General features: G+C 41.4%; 1 protein-coding gene across 1 annotated transcript; it reads right to left on the bottom strand.

The window, feature by feature from the left end:
• Positions 1-12,722: 12,722 nt before the first annotated feature.
• On the bottom strand, positions 12,723-23,294 carry LOC149068053 (small ribosomal subunit protein mS34-like). Its single transcript, XM_089251769.1, has 3 exons — positions 23,068-23,294; positions 15,546-15,588; positions 12,723-13,801 (listed from the first exon to the last, which is right to left on the bottom strand). Exons 1-3 carry the CDS (start codon positions 23,260-23,262, stop codon positions 13,461-13,463), a joined length of 579 nt encoding a protein of 192 aa, XP_089107895.1. The 5' UTR covers positions 23,263-23,294; the 3' UTR covers positions 12,723-13,460.
• Between the last annotated feature and the right edge of the window lie 9 nt (positions 23,295-23,303).

Genomic DNA, 23,303 nt, shown 5'->3' with positions numbered 1-23,303 from the left:
TGAAAAAAAATATATGTACATTATTTTGTGTAGAATTTTCTATATGCTTGTTTATTGACAGCAACTTTGAAACGGGGTTCACACCCGCAGTACTATGCAGCTTAACTCATGCAAAAACTGAAACTGGTTTTGAGGTGTGGCTAGCATAACGCAGGCTATTTTAATGGCTGATTTTACGTAAACACTTCTTTGTGGAACATGTTTTGCACAGCTAAGAATCGCCTAGCATGCTGGGTGGGGACCCAGCTTACATGGGCAGAGATACGAGAGTCATGGGGGGCCCCCCAGCGTTGAAGGTAAAGCCGACTGAGATATAATGTATTTACATATATATGATTTAACATCGTGGCCCCCCAGACTTTCAAGTCTATCTCCAGCTATGTCGGCTTAAGATATATTCATAAGACACATCAACTGCAGACATTTTTCGTTTCTAAGAATGAAGCTCAGTGAATTCTGCTCTGGACATACAGAATTTTATAGCTTCCAGGGTGTCATTATGTGCGAATGGTTTTCCAGTCATTGAATCATCGAGAGCATTCAATGAATTCTATGAATATGACATGAATATTCTATGAATGCTCTTAAATGTCAGAGGGGGACAGGACTAGCTAAGACAAAGTGGTGCCCTCTTTCCTATTGCTAGTTTATTGTGGTTACGAGTACCATGGTTCCCAAACAATCTTGTAGAGGCTGACGGTTCCCGGTATGAATGCTATTAATTCTCTTGATGGTTTTATAAATATCACTGATCCACATTATAAATGACACCGTGGAAATAACTCTCTGTAAAATGCCTAATTTTTCTAATTTTTTTTTCAATTCTGTGCAGGGGATAGGCGTGTTAACACTTCAAGAAGAATAAACTATGGAAGAGTTTTTTTTTAATGTACGCATATTCGTTTATACTATTACTAAAGAGAGAAAAAAGGTGTTTTCAGAAACAGACTCTTAATCAAAATGTAAACAAAATGTGTCTCGCGGTCACAAAAGGCGCCAACTAAAAAGCACACCTTAACCAAATCGACCTGCTGTTGTGTCTCGAGATTTTAGCAGGTGGTCGAAGACGACCTGGGTGATGCTGGAAGTTATGTATGTGTTGGAAACCTTGATGTGGGAAGTTTGTTTCTGTGTAATGCTTGTTATATGTAGTGTTGCCATCTGCCGTCACTTTTTCTAAAACTGAAAGGGACTGATTTTTAGGGTGCCAACTATTTTTAGGAGGGTTGATTTTCGCTCACGTTTGAAAAATGTTCGGGATCGGCCCTGGTTGTGTGTGTGTGTCGGTTAGCAATGTAAACCCACCCCTCTTCCTTTTTTTAAACCAAGCACAACTCAGGTCTATCGTCATCTATGGACAATTTACCACCTAGTGATTTGTGTCGGAAGTGTGTGTACCTAACAGTCTGGGTACTCATCTAGTGTTGCCTGATTTTTCAGTGCTGCCATCTATATTTCAGAAGTGGGGTGAAGTGTAACGATTGAACTACCGTGCATTTGTACCTGTTTGTAGGTCCGTTGCTCTCTATGGCGTGATTTTTTAAAGGGGAGATCGGCTCGAGTTTGCGCCATGAAGTTGGGAACTACAGAAAACTTCAAGGACGCCCACCACTGTTGTGACGGTGTGGTTCGAAACCGGGACGTCGCGATGCGAGTCCGTCATTATGATCACTCGACAATCCTCCAATCACGCCCGACGTAAAGCGCTGTCGTGAGCCGTATTGCGCTCTGTAGGAAAACAGTCGTACCGCGTTTCTTATTGGTGAGTGGACGGCGTGTCGCGCTGGGCGAATCACGTTGCGCGCGGCATAGGAAACCTGCTCCAAGGAAAACCCGGCTTTAGGAGCAGGTTTCTACTGCGCGCAGCGTAAAAATGCTGATTAGTAAAAAAAACCTGAATTTCAAGTTTTTAACCAATAAGCGTTTTCACGCTGCACACAGCGCAAAAGTTTTACTCCTAGGAAAACCCGGCTTTAGTGTCACAAAAATCCAAATCGACGTTTCGTCTGTGGGTCATAAAAATCCGAATCGACGTCTCATCTTCAGCGTCATAAAAATCCGAATCGACGTTTCGTCTTTGGATCATAAAAATCCGAACCGACGTTTCATCTTCAGCGTCATAAAAGTCCGAATCGACGTTTCGTCTTTGTGTCATAAAAATCCGAATCGACGTTTCGTCTTTGGGTCATAAAAATCCGAATCGACGTTTCGTCTTTGGGTCATAAAAATCCGAACCGACGTTTCCTCTTTAGCGTCATAAAAGTCGGAATCGACGTCTCATCTGTGAGTCATAAAAATCCGAACCGACGTTTCGTCTTCAGTGTCATAAAAGTCCGAATCGACGTTTCGTCTGTGAGTCATAAAAATCCGAATTGACGTTTCGTGTTCAGCGTCATAAAAGTCCGAATCGGCGTTTCGTCTTTGGATCATAAAAATCCGAACCGACGTTTCATCTTCAGAGTCATAAAAGTCCGAATCGACGTTTCGTCTTTGTGTCATAAAAATCCGAATCGACGTTTCGTCTTTGGGTCATAAAAATCCGAATCGACGTTCCGTCTTTGGGTCATGAAAAGTAAAAAAGGTTAATTTATAGTGTGAAAAATCAAAACGTGATAAGAATCGTTCCGGCTCCTGTCAGCCATGCCCTTGTGGTCATGCCGAGAGGTATGTATATGTATAACATATAGTCAAACCTCGTTAGTTCGACACCCGGTTAACACGTCACTCCGCTTACTGGGTCACTTTTTGGAAGTCCCAATTGTCCTCAGGTAGGAATTGGCACAGCTATGGTTTACTCTCTGCTTACTAAGTTATATTTTTGCTCTCCCAAGAGTGACTCATTAACGAGGTTTGACTACATATATCACCAGTGCTCCCAACACACACAGGGTCGGGGTACCGAGGGGTATTGCACATATACCGGGGAAGTTAAAAGGTTTCGTTTCCAGGCGCCCTTGGTGGACCTCATTGTTTTCTTGCTGCTTTAAAATTGAAAAAAAAAATAATAATATTCAAGGTATATCCAGTCTGGGGCCCCCATAAAAATCTGCGAATTCGGCCCCGAGTAATTGCGTGGGGAGCTAGATTTTATACGACTAATGGATATTTGCCGGGCTCTCACGGGGGATGATCATTGAGAAGAAATATAAGTATTTATTTTCTCCTCTAAGGGGATGATGCCCGATAAGCTTCAAAGTCGGGGATCCCGTTTCATTTTGGGGGCCCAGGATGAATCTCATTCTTTTCTGGGTCAGGGGTAATTTGTTGGGGGCCCCTGGGTTTTATACGTTAGTAAAATGAATACAAATGAAAATTTTTCGTGGCACTTCAGCGGGGATGTCCGCCAAGTTTCCAAGTAGGGGCCCCATGTGTAAATTGACAGGTTTTATTTTGGGGGCCCTGGATGAATCTAATTTTTTTCTGTTGTTTAACGTTGTAGAATTTGCAGTCTGGGTCCTCACTAAAAATCTGCGTATTGGGTGCCCGCTACTGGATGCGGGGCCCTGGATTTTATTCATTGTAAAATTAATAAAAATGAAATATTTTCGTGACCCCTCACAGGGGGGCCGAGATAAAGCCAGTTTGGGGCCCCCTACTGAAAATTTGCGAATTGGGTCCCTGGATTTTATTCGTTGGTAAAATGAATACAAATGAAAATATTTCGTGGCACTCGCAGCGGGGGACGTCAGACAAGCTTCCAATTCGGGGGGCCCCATGTGGAAATTGACAAGTTTCATTTTGGGGGCCTTGGATTAATCTAATTTTTTTCTGTTGTTTAACATTGTGGAATTTATAACAGCTGAAGCCAGAGATTAATTCAATCTAGGTCCCCCACTAAAAATCTGCGTATTGGGTCCCGGGAAATTGGATGGGGCCCTGGGTTTTGTTCGTTGTTAAAATGAATACAAATGAAAGTTTTTCGTGGCCCTCACAGTGTTGATGTCCGACAAACTTCCAGATCGGGGGCCTCATGGGGAAATTGGCAGGTTTCATTTTGGGGCCCTACATGAATTGCATTCTAAAATTCTGTGAATTCGGTCCCGAGTCTTCGACTGGAAGTCGTGGAATTTATTTGTTGGTAAAATGAATACAAGTGAAAATTTTTCGTGGTCCAACAGCGCCCCAGTCCATGGGACCCCCCCATGGAGAAGTTTTCTAGAGGTACTTGATGAATAGCATTTCCTTTTTTTCCGTTTAACTATTTTAAAATTCGTCAGTAAGCTTTGACACGTCGCTTTTCATAGCAATCTGATAAGGTGGGACGAAATGAACAGGATATGTTGTAAAGAGAAAACGGGGAGGGGGGGGGGTGGATCCACTGGTGGCCGGGGGGCAGAGCCCCTCAGTAATTAAATAAAATCGAAATTCCGCTGCTGTTGCTATCTGTTGACGAAAATTAAAACCCGGGTTCAGTGGCTGTGAAGAAGTTTGATTTAATATCAGATATTTATGAGACCCTGGGCTGTAACTGGGCAACCGGGGCACTGTCCCGAGCCAAATGGTTTACGGGAAAATTCACCGTCCGCCAATTCATCAACATAAAATTCACCGACAACAGTTCGTCACGAAGCTACTGAGTCCGTGAGCAAGAGGGTGAACGACTGAGCGAGTGGCTGAATGAGTGAGAGAGCGAGTGAGTGATCGAGCGAGATACTGAGTCCGTGAGCGACTGAGTAAGTTTGAGAGTGAGTGAGTGAGTGAGCGAATGGGCAACTGGGTGTGCGAATGAGTGGGCGAGAGAGCTTTTGAGTCCGTGAGCAAGTGAGTGAGTTAGTGAGCGCAGGGAAATAAGTGAGTGTGTGAGCGAGCGAGCGGGTGGGTAAATGATTGAGCGAGCAAATGGGTGAATGAGCGGGAGAGCGAGCTACCAATTTCCTGAGTGGGTGAGTGAGGGAGCGAGTGAGTAGGTGATTGGTTGGGCGAATGAGCAGGCGAGTGGAAGAGAGAATATAAAACCACGTGGGTGACAAAAAACATTTTCGAGAACTGGCTCATGAAACTACAGCTTCAAAAAACGAAATAAAAAATTAGCACTTCTTTTGGGGAAATATAACAGGAGATGTAATTTTCGACAAACTTTTCATTACATTGTTTAATTGGTGATTTTCATTAAAAACATACTGTATTTAACTAATAATTTTCGACATAATTTCCATTTCCTTACATATTTATAATTAAAGCCGTTTTTCTCGCTCACTCATTCCCTTACTATTTCTCTTGGCAGCTCACCCACTCACTCGCTCCCTCACTCCCTATTTCACTTGCTCACGGACTCAGTAGCTCGCTCGATCACTCCCTCACTCATCCACTCATTCGCTCGCCCACTCATTCTCTCTTTCACTCGCCTGCTCATTCGCCCAACCAATCACCTACTCACTCGATCCCTCACTCACCCACTCAGGAAATTGGTAGCTCGCTCTCCCACTCATTCACCCATTTGCTCGCTCAATCATTTACCCACCCACTCGCTCGCTCACACACTCACTCATTTCCCTGCGCTCATTAACTCACTCACTTGCTCACGGACTCAAAAGCTCTCTCGCCCACTCATTTGCACACCCAGTTGCCCACTCACTAACTCACTCACTCTCAAACTTACGGAGTCGCTCACGGACTCAGTAGCTCGCTCGATCACTCCCTCACTCACCCACTCGTTCGCTCGCCTACTCATTCTCTCCTCCACTCGCCCACTCAGGAAATTGGTAGCTCGCTCTCCCACTCATTCACCCATTTGCTCGCTCAATCATTTACCCACCCACTCGCTCGCTCACATACTCACTCATTTCCCTGCGCTCATTAACTCACTCACTTGCTCACGGACTCAAAAGCTCTCTCGCCCACTCATTCGCACACCCAGTTGCCCACTCGCTCACTCACTCACTCTCAAACTTACTCAGTCGCTCACGGACTCAGTAGCTCTGAAAAATTTCCATTTGTATCATTTTAACAACGAACAAAATCCAGGGCCCCCATTCAATTTCCCGGGACCCAATTCGCAGAATTTTAAAATGCAATTTATCTAGTGCCCCAAAATGAAACCTGCCAACTTCCCCATGGGGCCCCCGATCTGGCGGAAGCTTGTCAGACATCCCCTCTGTGAGGGCCACGAAAAATTTTCATTTGTATTCATTTTAACAACGAACAAAATCCAGGGCCCCCATCCAATTTCCCGGGATCCAATACGCAGATTTTTAGTGGGGCCCCAAACTGGATCTATCTCGGCCTTCCGGTGTTGCAAATTTTACAATGTTAAACAACAAAAATCATTGAAATTCATCCAAGGCCCGCCGAAATGAAACCCGTTTACTTTTCCGTGGGGCCCCTGACCTGGAGACTTCTCGGATATATCCCCCATGAGGGCCACGAAAATTTTTTATTTGTAATCATTTTACCAGTGAATAAAACCCAGGTCCGCCCAATCAAGGAGCCGGAACAAAATTCGTAGATTTTTATGGGGGGGGGGGGGGGGGCTACTAGATATATTTTGGGCTTCCGCTATTGCAAATTTTTCAATGTTAAAGCAGCAAGAAAACATTGAGATCCATCAAAAACTATTGGAATTGAATCCTTATACTTTCCCCGTGAAGGTATATGTGCAATACCACTCGGGTACCCCGAGCTTGTGCGCTGTTAGCACTGGTGATATATGTATCTCCTACATATACATATATCTCGGCATGGCCCCCAAAAGGGTAGGAATGACAGGGGCCGGAAAGGTTCTTACCACTTTTTGATTTTTCACACTATAAATTAACCACAGAGGGGGCCCCGTTTGGGGGCGCGCCAACTATCCCAGCTTAGCGGCCCTGCTACAGGATGTGGGGGTCCATGCTATGGGATGCTGACTAAGTTGGTTTGATAACGCATATCTGACTCCGCTCCAATTATAAGACGACTTGTCAACAATCACATTAATTTTATTTACAAAAATTCACACACTGTATATGTTTTTTTCCGGTCGCTTGGCGTGCGTGATCTACGGAGTCACTTTTAACACCAAGCGTGGCTAAACACTGCCACAACGCCTCTCGATACACATAATTTGGTCCTGATGGGTCAAACGGTTCCCGATAGTTAAATGAAAACTTCACCAAAAAACGTAAAGCCGGGTTTTCCTAGTAGTAAAACTTTTGTGTCGTGTGCCGCGTGAAAACGCTGATTGGTTGAAAACCTCAAATTCAGGTTCTTTTGACCAATGAGCGTTTTTACGCTGCGCGCGCTGTTGAAACCTGCTCCTAGGAAAACCCATCTTAACCAATTTCCGGTGATTTTATATTATAGAATTAGGGGGGTTCTGTCTCCCTGCTGCCGCCTTTGGCGGACAATCCCCCCACTTTCTACTTCACAACATATCTTGCTTATTTCGTCCCACTTTATCAGAGTTCTGTGGAAAGGGACATGTGAAAGTACCAGGTTACTGAAGAAGCGAATTTTACAAAGCAACAAAAAACAAATGTGATTCATCAAGTATCCCAGAAAACTTCTCCATGAGGGTCCCCAGACTCCTATTCGCTGAATTTTAGTGGGACCATAGACTGGATTAATCTCGGGCTACCGATGTTGCAAATTTTGCAATGTTAAACAATAAAAATATATGAGAACCATTCAGGGGCCCCAAAATGGAACCTTTCAAATTTTTCATGTCTGCCCTGACCTGGAGGCTTGTCGGACATCCCCCTGTGAGGGGCCACACAATACTCAGATTTTTAGTGGTGACCCAGACTGGATTTATCCGGGCTTCAGCTGTTGCAAATTCCACAATGTTAAACAACAGAAAACAATGAGATTAATCCAGGGCTCCCAAAATGAAACCTGTCAATTTCCATATGGGGGGCCCCGACTTGGAAGCTTGTCCGACGTCCCCGACTGCGAGTGCCACGAAAAATTTTCATTTGTATTCATTTTACCAATGAATAAATTCCAGGGCCCCAACCAATTACCCGGGACCCAATTCGCAAATTTTCAGTGGGTCCACAAACTGGCTTTATCTCGGGCTACCGATGTTGCAAATTTTACAATGTTAAACAATAAAAATATATGAGATTCATCCAGGGGCTCCCGAAATGGAACCTGTCAACTTTTTCATGGGGGCCCTGACCTGGAGGCTTGCGGGTCATCTCTCCTGTCGGGGCCACGTAAAGTTTCCATTTTTAATAATTTTACAACGAATAAAATCCAGGGCCCCACATCCAGTAGCGGGCACCCAATACGCAGATTTTTAGTGGGTGACCGAGACACTGCAAATTCTGCAATGTTAAACAACAGAAAAAAATGAATCTCATTTTTTTCTGTTGTTTAACAGACAATTTGACTGTCAATTTACATATGGGGCCCCGACTTGGAAGCTTGTCGGAAATTCATTTTCCTAACGAATAAAACCCAGGGCCCCCAACAAATTACTCCGTACCAAGAAAAGAATGAAATTCATCCTGGGCCCCAAAATGAAACGGGGTCCCCGACTCGGAAGCTTATCGGGCATCCCCCCGTGAGGGCCCTGGTAAATATTCATTAGCATTCATTTTACCAACGAATAAAATCTAGCACCCCACGCAATTACTTGGGACCGAATTCTAAGATTTTTATGGGGTCCCAGACTGGATATATCTTGGGCTTCCGCTATCGGAAATTTTTCAATTTTAAAGCAGCAAGAAAACAATGAGGACCATAAAGGGCGCCTGGAAACAAGACCTTTTAACTTCCCCGTGAAGGTATATGTGCAATGTCCCGACCCTGTATGTTGGGAGCACTGGCGATATATGTATAATCAAACCTCGTTAATGAGTCACTCTTGGGAGAGCAAAAATATGACTTAGTAAGCGGAGTAAGCCATTAGCTGTGCCAATTCCTGCCTGAGGACACTGCCTGTGACGCACTAACGAGGTTTGACTGTATATTATACACATGTATACCTCTCGGCATGACCACAAGGGCATGGCTGACTGGGGCCAGAACGATTCTTATCACTTTTTGATTTTTCACACTATAAATTAACCACAGAGGGGCCCGTGAAAAAGCGGGTTTGGGGCCCACCATTTCTCCCATCCTAGGGGCTATGCTGAAGGATGTGGAAACCTCTCGGTACACATACATACATATAACTTAGTCCCGATAATAATAACTTATTAATCTCGAAATATTATCGAAATTTAAAAAAAATCGTGGGGGGGGGGGTACTGTGGCATATTCGTGCGTATTTCTAGAAGGAGAGAGAGGGGGTGACTAAACACCGCACTAAATATATATTTCTAGTTGATTGACTCCGTGTCTGTTAACTCAGGTTTTCCTAGAAGCAAGTTTCTACAGTGTGCGCAGCGTGAAAACTGTGATTGGTGAAAAACAATGAATTTCAAGTTTTTAACCAATCAGTGTTTTCACGCTGCACCCGGCGCAGAAATTCTACTCCTAGGAAAACCCGGCTTAATATTATAGCAATCTATGCAATAATAAGAGCTATACTTAGGGCGAACATTCATCCCGTATTTCCGTGAACAGTTCCGGTATTTTCTGTTTTTCCGGCTGTTCCGACTTTTCTGCAAAAATGTTTGCAGAAAAGTCGTTTTCAAAAAAATGTTTTTCACTTTTTTTCAACGAAGCCAACTTTTAATTCTTAATTTTATTCATCAAATCAACGAACAAAAGTATATTCCAAACTCAGAAATTATATCACGACTACAAAAACCAGAAAAAATCATCTCACATTTTTTTCATGTGTTTTTTAATTTAATTCATTGCAATTTGAAGCGGGCTTCATTTCCCGAAATTATATATATATAGCGACTTTTTGTGATTTTAGCGCGAGTTGGCAAATATACTTACTTCTAGCAACAATTTTGGCGATAATTGGCGATATTCCGAATTTCTGAGCCTAATTTACCGTATTTTTCTCGAGGAAATATGGTCAGTCTACTAATGATGACAATTCAGCATATAAAAACTCAATACATGTCAATACAAATAGTTTGTTGTCTGTAATCACTGAGTTATAACTAAACTTTACTTATAGCTCAGTGTCCGTAAAGCTGGGTTTTCTTAGGAGCAGGTTTCCTGTGCCGTACGTACCGTGAATCACCTAGCTCGACACGCCGTCCACTCACCAATAAGAAAAGCGGCACGACTATTTTCCTACATAGCTCAATACGGCTCATAACAGCGCTTTACGTCGGGCGTGATTGGCAGACTGTTTCTGGTGGAGCCAAATGCGTCGTGCGCCGCGCGTTTTGCAGATGTTCTTGTGTGTTTTCTTTCCCTTCCCTTCAAACCGGAGCATGCAGACGACAGAGTAGCTGATGCCAAGGCCATATACTATAATATAGCCGCCCTGATCCAAAGCCGCTTGTAAGTTAATGCAGCTCTCTCTCTCTTAATGCAGCTTTACCCTGATCTGATGCGCCACGCTAGGAAAACACAAACGCGTAGCATGATTATGTAACATGTTTCTGCCGGCGCGAAATGGTCTAATTCGGTTCACGCGGTGCAAAAAACATATTCCTAGAAAAACCCGGCTTAACAAATATACGAAAACAACTCTGATCTTCTCATCGAGCTTATATTACTAATATAAGTCCGATGGATCTTCTACCATATCCAAAGACTTAGTAAAAGACTCATTAGATGTCACTGCGAACAAGTACTTGTCTGTAACAAATATAAGTAACCAAATCGACTTTGTACCAGTGCCCAAAACATTGTCAAAGCCCAATAAACTTCTCTCAGCTTATATTGATGACTTAGCATATAAAGACTCGTTAGATATCACTGCAAACAGTTACTTGTCTGTAACAAATATAAGTAAACAAATCAACCTTCCATCACAGCTTAGGTGACCATACGTCCCGTATTTCCCAGGACAGTCCCGGTATTTTCTGTTTTTTCGGCCGTCCCGACTTTTTGGCAAAAGTGTCCCGGTTTTTCCCGTATTTTACACGAAGCCTACTTGAATTTTTATTCTTTATTGAAGTCAAAGATTGACATTATTTTTCAACTCATCAATTATTTTACGATAATTACAACTGTATATGAGAATATTAATCTCCCACATTTGTCTTGAACGTTTGTTTTTCGTGGAATACATTTTAATCCACTACAATTTGCAGCGATGCATCATTTCCCGCCATTGTGATTTTTCCGTAATTTCAACAATATTTGGCAACTTTGTTTGGTTTTGGCGTTGTTTTTGGCGATAATTGCGATGTCCCGTATTTGGAATCCCAATGTCCCGTATTTCTCTCGAGGAAATATGGTCAGCCTAATCACAGGCTACAACATAGTAAAAGCCTAATACTGTATTAGGCTTTTACTATGTTACTAGCCTAACCATAAGCTGAGAGAAGTGTATTAGTAATACACTTCTCTCAGCTTATGGTTGGGCTGACCATATTTCCTCGAGATAAATACAGGACATTGGGATTCCAAATACGGGAAATACGGGACATCGCCAAAAACGACGCTAAAAACAAACAAAGCTGCCAAATATTGTTGAAATTACGGAAAAATCACAATGGCGGGAAATGATGCATTACTGCAAATTGCATTGGATTAAAATATATTCCACGAAAGCAAAAAACGTTAACCAAGGCAAATGTGGAAGATTAATATTCTCATATATAGTTGTAATTATAAAATAATTTATGAGTTGAAAAATAATGTCAATCTTTGACTTCAATAAAGAATAAAAATTCAAGTAGGCTTCGTGTAAAATACGGGAAAAACCGGGACACTTTTGCCAAAAAGTCGGGACGACCAAAAAACAGAAAATACAAAGCTTCTGGATGATCATGCGAGAGGAAAGAAAACGTATCGAGCTTGTTTGAATTCATTCCACTAGCGTTAGGACGCAATATTACGTCCTTTGATCGTAAAGTGCTTCAGCAATTTGAAGGGGACCCATTCGTTAAGATGTCATTGACTACGAGATTGGCATTCATAGCACAAGCCCAAGAATATCGGTCTCGTCCTTTTGTTGTGTGTCAATTCATTTACAAAGTGAAACCCCCTTTCTCTTCTGTTATAATTGCGGGAAATAATGCACGACGTAAAGACTCACTCTCTTCACCATCGCGAAGCTCTATAGTAACCATATCTACACTAAGGGAGAAAGAAAGAGTTGCTCTCTTTCCCCCCCCCCCCTTCTTTCTCTATGCTCCTATTAATGATTTCGTTTCCACACATATAATGTATCTTTCTACAATACATCTAAGAGCTAAAGAGAACTCTAAAAAAAAAACCTTATCTATTATACTTTTTCCTTTTAGAGATTTTACTCCCCCTTCTTTTTCTAACGTGCGGTTAGGTTAGCACAAGGTTACCAGATTTATCGTCGATCAGTTAAATAGAGATAATCCAAATTTCTTGCCAAAAGCTTGTACGTGAAGTTGTTAATTGTACTGAAATCCACTCCATGACATTTGGATAAAAATCCACTTTGATACGTGATTGGCATCCCCTGATTTTATCCAAAAGTAGGGCTCCCAGCAAAATCTGCTTCATCATTTCCTTGACCAAAACATTTATAGAAATATAAGTTGTGAAAATACACCCTTATTACCCGGGACGTTCCCATAATTTCGGCCTTCCCGACACACATTTTTGTAAAAATACCCCGTTTTTCATCAAAGCCAACTTCAATTTTTATTCTTTATTGAAATCAAGAATTGAAATTATATTCAAAGCCATGAATATGCGTATGTAATTACTACAACTACAAATAAGAATATTCATCCGAAATTTTGTCATTTTACATCTATTTCATGAAATTCATTTTAATTCACTGCGATTTGCAGTGATGCTTAATTTCCCGCAATTGGCGATGTTTCAGTGGTCCATGCAATAGTCGACACATTTAGCATCACTTTTGACGATGTCCTGTTTTTGTAATACCGAATTTATCTAGAGGAGAGAAATACAGTCAGCCAGTAATTCAAACTTAGAATGTTTGATTTTTCTCTTAACTTCTGCAAAATATTTTACTCTACATTTCCATGTCTATAGGCGCGTATACACTAGCGCTCCGATCTTGCAACGCACGACCCCCTGCAGCGGTTCTAATCCGCTCGTGGGTTCACAAACTTTCTTTGTGTTCCTTTCTTTCCTTTGTGTTCGTTGAAAAAACCGATTTCAGGTGGGTCCGGTGAAAACAGCTCAAGAATCGTTCGCAACACCGTACAAATTACCGAACAACCGATTGCGAATGCTTTCATTGCATGATCCGCGCGCTAGTGTATACGCGCCTTAACGGATCACTCGGGAGCCAAGAAATGCCACCGTGTAAGCTCCTCTCAGCCAACAAAAATCAGCCACAAATTTAACTAATCGGTCATCTTTTTAAATCAAAGAATCAACAAAGATTCAATTTATTCGTTTTGAACTATTAGTTTATATTGAACTATTTTGAACTATTATTTGAATTATTAGTTGTGAACATAAACAAACAGTAACTACACGCAAGTTAAAAAACGGGACATTCATTGTAATTCTGGCACTTCTTTCCTCTTGACACCAATAAAAAATTTTTCTGGGATCTCGACCTTCGTTAAAGTGTCCGCAGTCTCTCCTCCTTCGGCAACTTTATACACTAAATGTTCGGACAAGTTTTCGTAGACAAGTTCGAGCTTCATGTCTCTGCCGGTCTGCCTCTTCATGACCTCTCGTAGTAACGGCGGCAGGTCGTCGTATTTCGGGAGGATGGCCAGCTTGTCTTGCGACTTGAAGTTCAGGTAGAAATCCTCGTCCTCTTTTGGCACGAGCTTGAAGTCCGGCAGATACGTGGCGTGGTCCAGCAACCTCTCTCCCGGTAGTTTCCTACCTGAAATATTTGATAAATAGGCCGTACATAGGGTGTGTCCTAGAATTCTGCCGCCAAAATGTAGAGAATTGTACACAAAAAGTCAATATTTTCAATAGCATCTACGGTCGCAAATTACTTTTGCTATCAGCGCATGTTGGCATGGAATTTAAGCCACTGGCGCCAATAAAAATTTCCTAAGTAACAACTATGGCATGAGGGGGAAAAACATTCTCCCCTCATGTACAAAATGCAATAATGGAAGAAAGAAGGGAACGATTTTTCACCTCCGTGATCGCTTGTGACTGGAAGGAACAAACTTTTCTCTCGCTGTTCGTGACGTGACAAAGTTAGCAAATATTGGCGACTTCTGAAGTGGATCGATGCTCGTATCTCCCAAATAAATGGGTTGTGTCCTTAGGACCTATTGTAAAAATTATTACTATTGACGTCTTGTGCTATCACCCCCCCCCCCTCCCCCTCCGATTTCTGCGGATATGATATCTTGATCTATGATATCTTGTGATATCTATGGTATCTTGTATATGCGCAGAAATTCCATTGAATTGGTGAGGAATAAGCAATGAAATGCAAGCGCAGATCCAAATGAGGACCACCGCCCTCCTACCAAAAGTCGTTTAATATGGGGGAAAATTCGTCTGTTCTGAAAAATATGGAACAAGCAGATGCACCCTCTCAATAAGACACGTATCCAACACACCTCCCTGGATCTGCCTGCCTCTGCTCCATCATCCGTCTCCGCTCTATTTGCAGCTTGAAGATATCTGCAGCAGCTTCATCTACAGCTGAATATGCTTGACTCCACTGCATTCACAGCTGAGGATGTCTGCCTTCGCTCCACTCACAGCTGAAGATATTTGCATCAGCTTTAGTTGCAGCTGAAGACATCTGACTCTGCTCCATTCATAGCTGAAGTCTGCCTTCGCTCAGGCATGGATCCAGAGATGGAGATGGGAGCAATGGCCCGCCCCCCGCCCTAAGAGCCAAATAATATGGGAAAATTTGTCTGTCCCATAAGGTATGGGACGATCGAACGAACTTATATAATTTGCCTCTCCCATCCCATCGTCCTGGATCTGCCCCTGATAGTACGCAAATCTTAAAGAGCTACTATTGGCGGCTACCTTGACTAGATACTCCATCAGGGTAAGCATGCTTTTGGCAGCACACTCCCCCTATAAGAGATAAATTAGTCACCCTTCTTTCGTTCTGAAATCCTTTTTCTAACGGCAGCGCTGCAAGTTGGGTTAGTATCAGTGCTCTGACATTAACAAATAACCAGAACAGTGGATTGTTTATTTATTCATGCACATCTTTCATTGCTGTAAATTAGTCTTATCTATTAGCACTGGCTGAACAAATTCCGGGCGCCAGATTGTCAGGGTGACTAGAAATTAGGTATTGGGGCCAATAGTTTTCTAAATGTGGTTGCTAAATTTCAGCAAATTTCTAAATTGGAGTCTAAGGGTGAAACAAAATTTTCTGATTTCATTAATGGTGTCTAACATAGGAAGAAGACATTATTTAGGATCATTTTTCCTGAGCAAAATATCATGCTTGGCTCCTAAAAAATTTGGCTAGCGCCAAAATATTTCTCGATTTTGTCATGCCCTGATTATCACACTACATGGTCATATCACAGAATCAATTATGTATATTATTACACATAATAGAGTGGAAGCAGCAGGGCAATGCTCGGAACAGAAATGCTTATTTTGAGCTCATCAAAGTCTGACAGACTTACCTCTGAAGACTTCATCGACCCAAACCTTCCCATATATCAGTTCCTAGAAAGTAAAAACAAATTCGAGTTAATATCACGCTGGATATACAATTTACATTTTGGCAGTTTTTGTCAAACCGTTGCTGAAATTTGTCCAGGCCACCGGCCGGCTAACAATAATTTCAACCAGCCAAAGCTAACAAAATACATTGAAATGCAATAATGCAATGCCATAAAAATTTTGTGAACTATGAAGATTGTGCACAGTAGTGAGCTAAGGGAAGGGGGTAAAGTGATCGGAGGACACAACCCTAGGGTTTGTAGAAGAATATCTTCAACACAAATGTTTGTTAAATATACAGCCAATACCCTTATACCATTCTCATTTAGAACATTTTCCCGCTTAGAACGACTTATTTTCATGGTCCCAACTCTGATTTATCGGGGATATAGCAGATGATATGGAAATCAGATGAGCGACTCACGAATGTATTAAACATTTTATTACATAACTAAATACGACATCACAAGTGTTAAGGGAAAAACATACACTGAGAAATTGAGAGCTAACTATACATGTCGAAAATTGAGAGCGAACTGATGGGTAACACCTCAGCCTCATGGCTGTAACATGGAAAAACTACTCGCTCAATTATACAGGCTCTATTGGCTCATCGGGGAAAAACATGCTTTTTACAAAAATAATAGTTATAATAATAATCCCCAAAAATTATCATTAAGATTTCCTGTTTAAAGCGTTTTCCCTGCTTACACTTTTTATGAAGATTTTTTTTAAAACATAAGCAGGATCCACTGTATTAGAGACATGAAAACTACTCCAAAACAAACAATCTAAAAATCAATCAATGTTGGAAATAGTATATGCAGAGTACCCCCCCCCCTCCCCCCCCCCCCCAACATCCAGCTTTGAGGCGAAATGCAACGGAATGAAGCTTCCCATTAAAAGTCTCACTGCAGAGGGCATCAGGCATACAATGGTACAATCATTCAATCTTCACTTACACTTTACTCGTACTTAGAAAAATTGATGACAGATGGCGGCACTACATATAACAAGCATAACATTGAAACAAACTTTATGTTGAGTTCACAACATATACACGCACATTGCAGCATGTACCAATTTGTTAGAGTCTTTAGAGGAATGTGCACTAGGTGCATGTATGGTCAACTAGTAGGGTTTACGGAAAATTCACCGCCGGAAAATTCACCGACAACAATTCACCGCCGGAAAATTCACCGACAACAATTCACCGCCATGCAATTCACCACTAGGAAAATTCACCGACCAACAATTCACCGCCATGCAATTCACCACGAGGAAAATTCACCGACCAACAATTCACTGCCATGCAATTCACCGCTAGGAAAATTCACCGACCAACAATTCACCGCCATGCAATTCACAGACGACAGTTCGATGCGAGTCAGTTAGCGAGGGAATGAGCGATTGAGTTACTGAGTGAGTGAGTGACCCAGTGAGTGACTGAGTGACCGAGTGAGTAAGTGATTCAGTGAGTGAGTGGGTTACTGATTCAATGAGCGAGAAAGTCAGTCCGTGAGTGAGTGAGCGAGCTGCTAAGTGAGTGAGCGATCTAGTGAGTGAGTGATCTATTGAGTGAGTAAGTGCCATGTCCTAAAGATATGGCGGAAAGTTTAAATAATGACTTTATGAGAAGAAATTCAGATGATACGGATTCGGGTTGCTGTATTTTTTAAATATATGACATCCATATTTATTGTGGGCATCTTTTTCTCGCTGGGCATTTTGCCTGTTGTGGCCTTGTATTTGTATAAATTACAAATTGCTGTTGCCCAATACAAGATAGTATATTGAACAAAATTCCATTAACTCTGTTTTACTCAGAAACTTCTAATGAAATGTTAAAAGAGATAATAACAGAATTAAAAGATAATAAAGTAAGTGGATACGCGATGAATTAACTTCCTAAAAATGCTTAAAATCATCTCCTGTTATCACTTTGATATTATAAAAAAACATCGCTGATCATCAGTAACCAATGGATTTTTTTTATGATGAACTAGCTGTTACCCGCGATTTCACGTGATGAACTTTCAGGAATCCCGCCCTAGTGCGTATCTAGTATATCTATATGTACTTTATATTTACTATATAGGTATATATATATACTTCCTATGCAACGGAAATTAGTGACGATTTTTTTATTACGGGAGTCGGTGACGTTTTTTGAGTGATGGAAATCTGTTACGTTTTTGTGTTACGGAAGTCGGTTACGATTTTGGGGTCAAGTTTTCATTTAACTCTTGCATATATCGGGACCCATTTGACACATCGGGACCAAGTAATGTGCATGTACCCCGAGTTTCCCACATCCTACAGCAGGTCACCTAAGCTGAAATGGATGGCGGGCCCCCAAACCAGCTTTTTCACGGGCCCCTCTGTGCTTAATTTATAGTGTGAAAATATCAAAAAGCGATAAGAAACGTTCCGGCCCCTGTCAGCCCTGCCCTCGTGGGGGTCATGCCGAGAGGTATGTATACGTAAAATATACATATATCACCAGTGCTCCCAACATACAGGGTCGGGGTACCCGGGGGATTGCACATATACCTTCATGGGGAAATTAAAAGGTTTCATTTCCAGGGGTCCTAGCGATAGTGGAAGCCCAAGGTATATCCAGTCTGGGACCCCATAAAATTTCGGAATTCGGTCAAGGGTAAATTCTTTAATCTCTGCGCAGAGTCCCGGTATTTCTTTCTCCTAATCAATGTGATGGTTTTGTCCACTTACAATTTGCTCCATCCGAACTTCATTCAAACTCTGTTCTCTTTTTATGGCACCGATGAACTTCCATATATCTGGGTGGTGAGCAGATAATTGCTGTTGGAGCGCTCGATGCCATCCTTCTATAGAATTGTTGGTAAATCGTTACGCGTGCCTTGAAAGCAGTTCCAAATGTCGATGTCAAAGCGCGACGACCACCACGACGAAGAGGACGCCCGATGCAAGTGTCTTCAAATCTACACTTCATCATAAATACGTTTTCGGAACAATCAGATTTTTTAATCATTTGTGACACTACTACGTTAAAAACTAACTAACTAACCAATTCACTCACTCCCTCACTCACTTACTGACCATTCACTCCCTCACTTACCAATTCACTCACTCCCTCACTCACTAACCAATTTACTCGCTCGCTCAATCACTTACTCACTCCCTCACTCACTAACCAATTTACTCGCTCGCTCAATCACTTACTCACTCGGTCACTCACTCACCCGCTCAATCACTGACTCGATCAATCACTTACTCACTCGGTCGCTCAATCACTGACTCGATCAATCACTTACTCACTCGGTCACTCAATCACTTACTTACTCGGTCACTCAATCACTTACTTACTCGGTCACTCTCTGGGTCCCTCACTCACTCGGTCACTCAATCACTGACTCACTCGGTCACTCACTGGGTCACTGACTCACTCGGTCACTCAATCACTGACTCACTCGGTCACTCAATCGCTCACTCCCTCGCATTGAACTGTTGTCGGTGAATTGCTAGTCGGTGAATTTTCCTAGCGGTGAATTGCATGGCGGTGAATTGTCGGTCGGTGAATTTTCCTAGCGGTGAATTGCATGGCGGTGAATTGTTGGTCGGTGAATTTTCCTAGCGGTGAATTGTTGGTCGGTGAATTTTCCGGCGGTGAATTGTTGTCAGTGAATTGCTGGCGGTGAATTTTCCGGACACGAACTAGTAGTAGCACGGTCCCTTGTATGGGATTTTCAGCAAGTCCCTCCATAGTGAATTTACAGTGTAATAGAACGAAAAATTATAGAAATTTTCCCAAGTTCCAAAGCTGCATCCCTGTGAGCCCCACCACGTGTAGAAGCTATGAGGTTTCATAGGGTTTCAAGGCAAAAGAAATTGAGTCCAAAATAAGAAGAAAAAAATAATAAATTCATCAAAATCGGGCGCAGGTGTGGAACACATATACATAACAAAACTGAAATGGTTTGGAATTTTTCCTCACACATATGCTGATTATGCATAGCGCCCAAGCATCATTGATAAACATGATATAAATCGTACTATATGATAATATCCAAAGATGATGACGCTCCTCTGGTATTACTACGAAGGTTTAGACAGCTGGCTGATTTGCAAAGATAAATCCAGGAAAGAAAATTCAACTGCTCTTGAGATGGGATGAATATTTGGCCGAATGCCTGTGTAATCCAAGCATAACAAACTAATTTTTAAAAAAACTATAACAACTGGAATTTTTTGCACAAATTAAAAATTTTCAGATTATACTTTATTGCGTGCTATATATCCGTTTCTGTAAGAGATGTTATGTCAGGGCGAATTTCTAAGTGATAAGGAAAACATGAAACTGAGAATAGAATCCCTACTACAATGTGGTGGAAGTGAGCATCAATTACGGAAGATCACAAACTGAAGGATGTACCTAGATGAGATTCGTATCGAGCTACCGAAAGGGGCAAAGAACATTTAAAGGAAAATAAGTAATAAATTTTACGATGCATTACTAGTGCAAACTAAATAACGGTTGGCATTTTCTTGATCAGATGAAAAATTGTGACAAGTGGTGAAAAAATTGATTCTTTAAATACAGTCGCATCCTGTTATAATGAACTCAAAGAGAACAGAGAAATCCCTTCGTTATAATGAAATTTTGTTACAAAAGAATCCTAGGTTTTTGTATTGTTCCTATGTAAACTTATCTGGGAGGGGATTAGAAAAGTGTTCTTTAAAACGAGATTTTTGCTGTAACGGGATTCAACTGCAATATTAAAATACAATGCAGTAGAACTTGGTTAATTCAAACTTTGCATAATTCAAACTTTTATGAACTCCCCTTGAGTTTACTATCCAATTCAATGTTAAAATTTCTTGTTTAATTCAAATGTTTGGATAATTTAAAGTTGGAGGAAAAAAAATTATGATTTTTGCATCGGCAAATTTAGTTTGGAAAAATTCTAAAAGAAGTCACACAGACTGTCTTATTCAACCAAGTCATTAAGCGACAAATTTTCGAAACAAAAGTTTCGAACATTTAGTTTTTCTCTTTTCTTTCTATGATAATTTAATGCCTATTTTGATATTGTTCAGCTGGAGTGCATTGAGAACGGGTACCACTTAATACCGATTATATTGTTCAACCTATGAATCAAGGTGTACCATTCGAAATCTGAATCTTTTCAAAGAACAAGTTGTATAATACGTTAATGAAAATATATTTCATTAATGGCATAAGAATGACAGGCAAAGTTTGGAAAACAGTTTTGTAATCGATGGCTATGAATCGTTTCCGTAAATAAAACTTTAAACATGGGTCAAGAAATTCTGCTCATTTGATAATTTTTGTCGCACCACAGTCATTTTCTGCACACGAGGGCTAATTAGACCGGGACCTACAATTTATTGCCGATTCCGAACGGCAGGCTTGTTTTTTATACTCGTCAAGAGGTTGGTGCGCTAACCCCTCGATGGGGGACTCCCTGCGGTAGCAATTTTTGCTGCGGTCATGTCGCCATTTTGTTGTACCCCTGTGTCAGGAAAGTTTTCTGACAAGGACGAACCGGGTATCGAACTCGCGATACCTCTAAACATCCTTTGGCACTTTAGGCGAGTATCTTACCGACCTGGGCTACCGCGCCCAGAAATTCTGCAGTGATGTTGATTCCAGAAACAGTAGCTAAGGGGCCATTCAAGTATTACGTAAGCAGATTTTTAGCCATTTTTGACCCCCCCCCCCCCATCAGCAAAATTTCGTCAGCAGCTTAGAATATTTCATATCTTCAAAAAGGGGTGGATGACGACGTAAGCAACCTTCAAACCTCCCCCCCCCCCCTTGTCATCAAAAGTCACCAAATCCAACCCCCCCCCCTGATGCTGGCGTAATACTTGAATGACCCTTAAGATCAATTATAATTATAAATAATTAAAATTTGGGAAACAGTTTCGTAACTGATGATAAAATTTTGATAATTGATAACTATTATTCCTCTTATAATGTGAATGTTAATGATTAAGTTGCAACTTGTAGCTTTTTTTACAGATCGAGGATAGATTTGATAATTCGAATTTCGAATAAATCAAACTTTTTCCCCCCAAATGATTGTGGGCTGAATTAACCAAGTCAGACTGTATATATTCGTAAAATTTGATAATCAGTGTCATGACAATAAAAATCTTTCAATTACCACAAGTTTTAATATTTATTTAAATGATAAATTGCGTAATTGAGATGCAATATCATTTAAAATTACCAATAATTTCAATTTCAATTAAAAACACCAATTTTATTTATAATTTATTGAACTTCAAGAAAATCAATATTCGGCCAAACCATCAGCCGAATATTTGGTATTTCACCAAATCACTATTCGTCCCACCCCTACCGTGCACGGAAATCGAACCTATGTCCTTTCACTTGCCAAGTGAGTGCCCTATAGACTACAAAGCCTCTTTCCTTAGAGCTGGCTGTCCATGTACGGCCCCTCTTTCAGCGCATATAAGCTCTAAGGAAAGAGAATTTGTTGACTTTGTAGTCTGGGGGGGGGGGGGGTCTATGGCACTCACCTAGGAAGTGAGAAGATGCAGGTTCAGTTTCCCGCAAGGGCAGTTGTTTTCTTTCCTGGATTTATCTTCATATCAGCCAGCTGTTGAAACCTTCATACATAATTATAGAATGATATTTTATTCATGCATTGTATTATATTTCAGTACGAAAGTAAAATTTTTCTCATGATCATATCAGAGTGCGACTATGTTCATAACACATACTAAACTACACTTCACCAATTACACTATGCATAATACCCAAGTGTCGTTAGTAAATTTGATAAATATTTGAAATTAATGAATGACATTTGGGTATTATGCATGATCGCTGGTAAAAGTGTGATCAATTTATCAAACTTACCTAGACGATACTTACCTAGGTAAGTATAACAGATTCATCACATTCACCATAACATGTACGAATAATTATTATTTTCTCAAGCAATAATGTATATGGATAGCCCGGTTTTTTCAGCAATTTGGAAAGGGGGTGCTACTGCTGCGAAGCCGAGTTTTCCTAGGAGCAGGTTTTCTGTGCCGTGCGTGCCGTGAATCACCCAGCGCGACACGCCGTCCACTCACCAATAAGAAAAGTGGTACGACTGTTTTCCTACAGAGCTCAATACGGCTCATGACAGCGCTTTACGTCGGTCGTGATTGGCAGACTGCTTCTGGAGGAGTCAAATGCGACGTGCGTTTCAGCGATCTTCCCTTCGTTTTTGCTGTGTTTTCTTTCCCTCCCCTTGAAACCGCAGCATGCAGACGACAGATTAGCTGATGCCAGGGCCATATACAATAACATTACCGCCCTGAGCTGATGCAGGAAAATACAAGCACGTAGCGTGATTATGTAACACGTTTCTGCCGACGCGAAATGGTCCAGCTTGGTTCACGCGGAGCAAAAAACTTATTCCCAGGAAAACCCAGCTTAATTAGGCCAATACTTACATCGGGACCTTCGCCTATGGTCTCGCGCAACGGCACGACTCGGCGTATAATGAAGAAACTCGTCTCGGGATACTCCTTGACGTAACTGTTCCTCAAGACGACTCGGCCGATTCCGTAATTTTTCAAATTGCCGAGTATCTCGAACAACATGTTCCCCGTGTAAGGGGAAATCTTGCCTATCAATTTTACCGACATTCAGAGTTGTTGTTTGTCGTCTGTTGTGTGTAAATAAACAG

This window comes from Pholcus phalangioides, unplaced genomic scaffold (assembly GCF_987345545.1).
Source record: "Pholcus phalangioides strain wild (caught in Gottingen) unplaced genomic scaffold, Ppha-v1.0 ptg000027l_1, whole genome shotgun sequence".
Taxonomy (NCBI): Eukaryota; Metazoa; Arthropoda; class Arachnida; order Araneae; family Pholcidae; genus Pholcus; species Pholcus phalangioides.
This window is presented reverse-complemented; position numbering and strand designations above follow the sequence as displayed.

Bases quoted from the DNA above. Each gene is read 5' to 3' on its own strand.
- LOC149068053 (XM_089251769.1), bottom strand. From the start codon at position 23,262: ATGTCGGTAAAATTGATAGGCAAGATTTCCCCTTACACGGGGAACATG. The intron at 15,589-23,067 runs GTAAGTATTGGC...TTTACTTTCTAG, and splicing joins CCATAGGCGAAGGTCCCGAT to GAACTGATATATGGGAAGGT. The intron at 13,802-15,545 runs GTAAGTCTGTCA...CAAATATTTCAG, and splicing joins GGTCGATGAAGTCTTCAGAG to GTAGGAAACTACCGGGAGAG.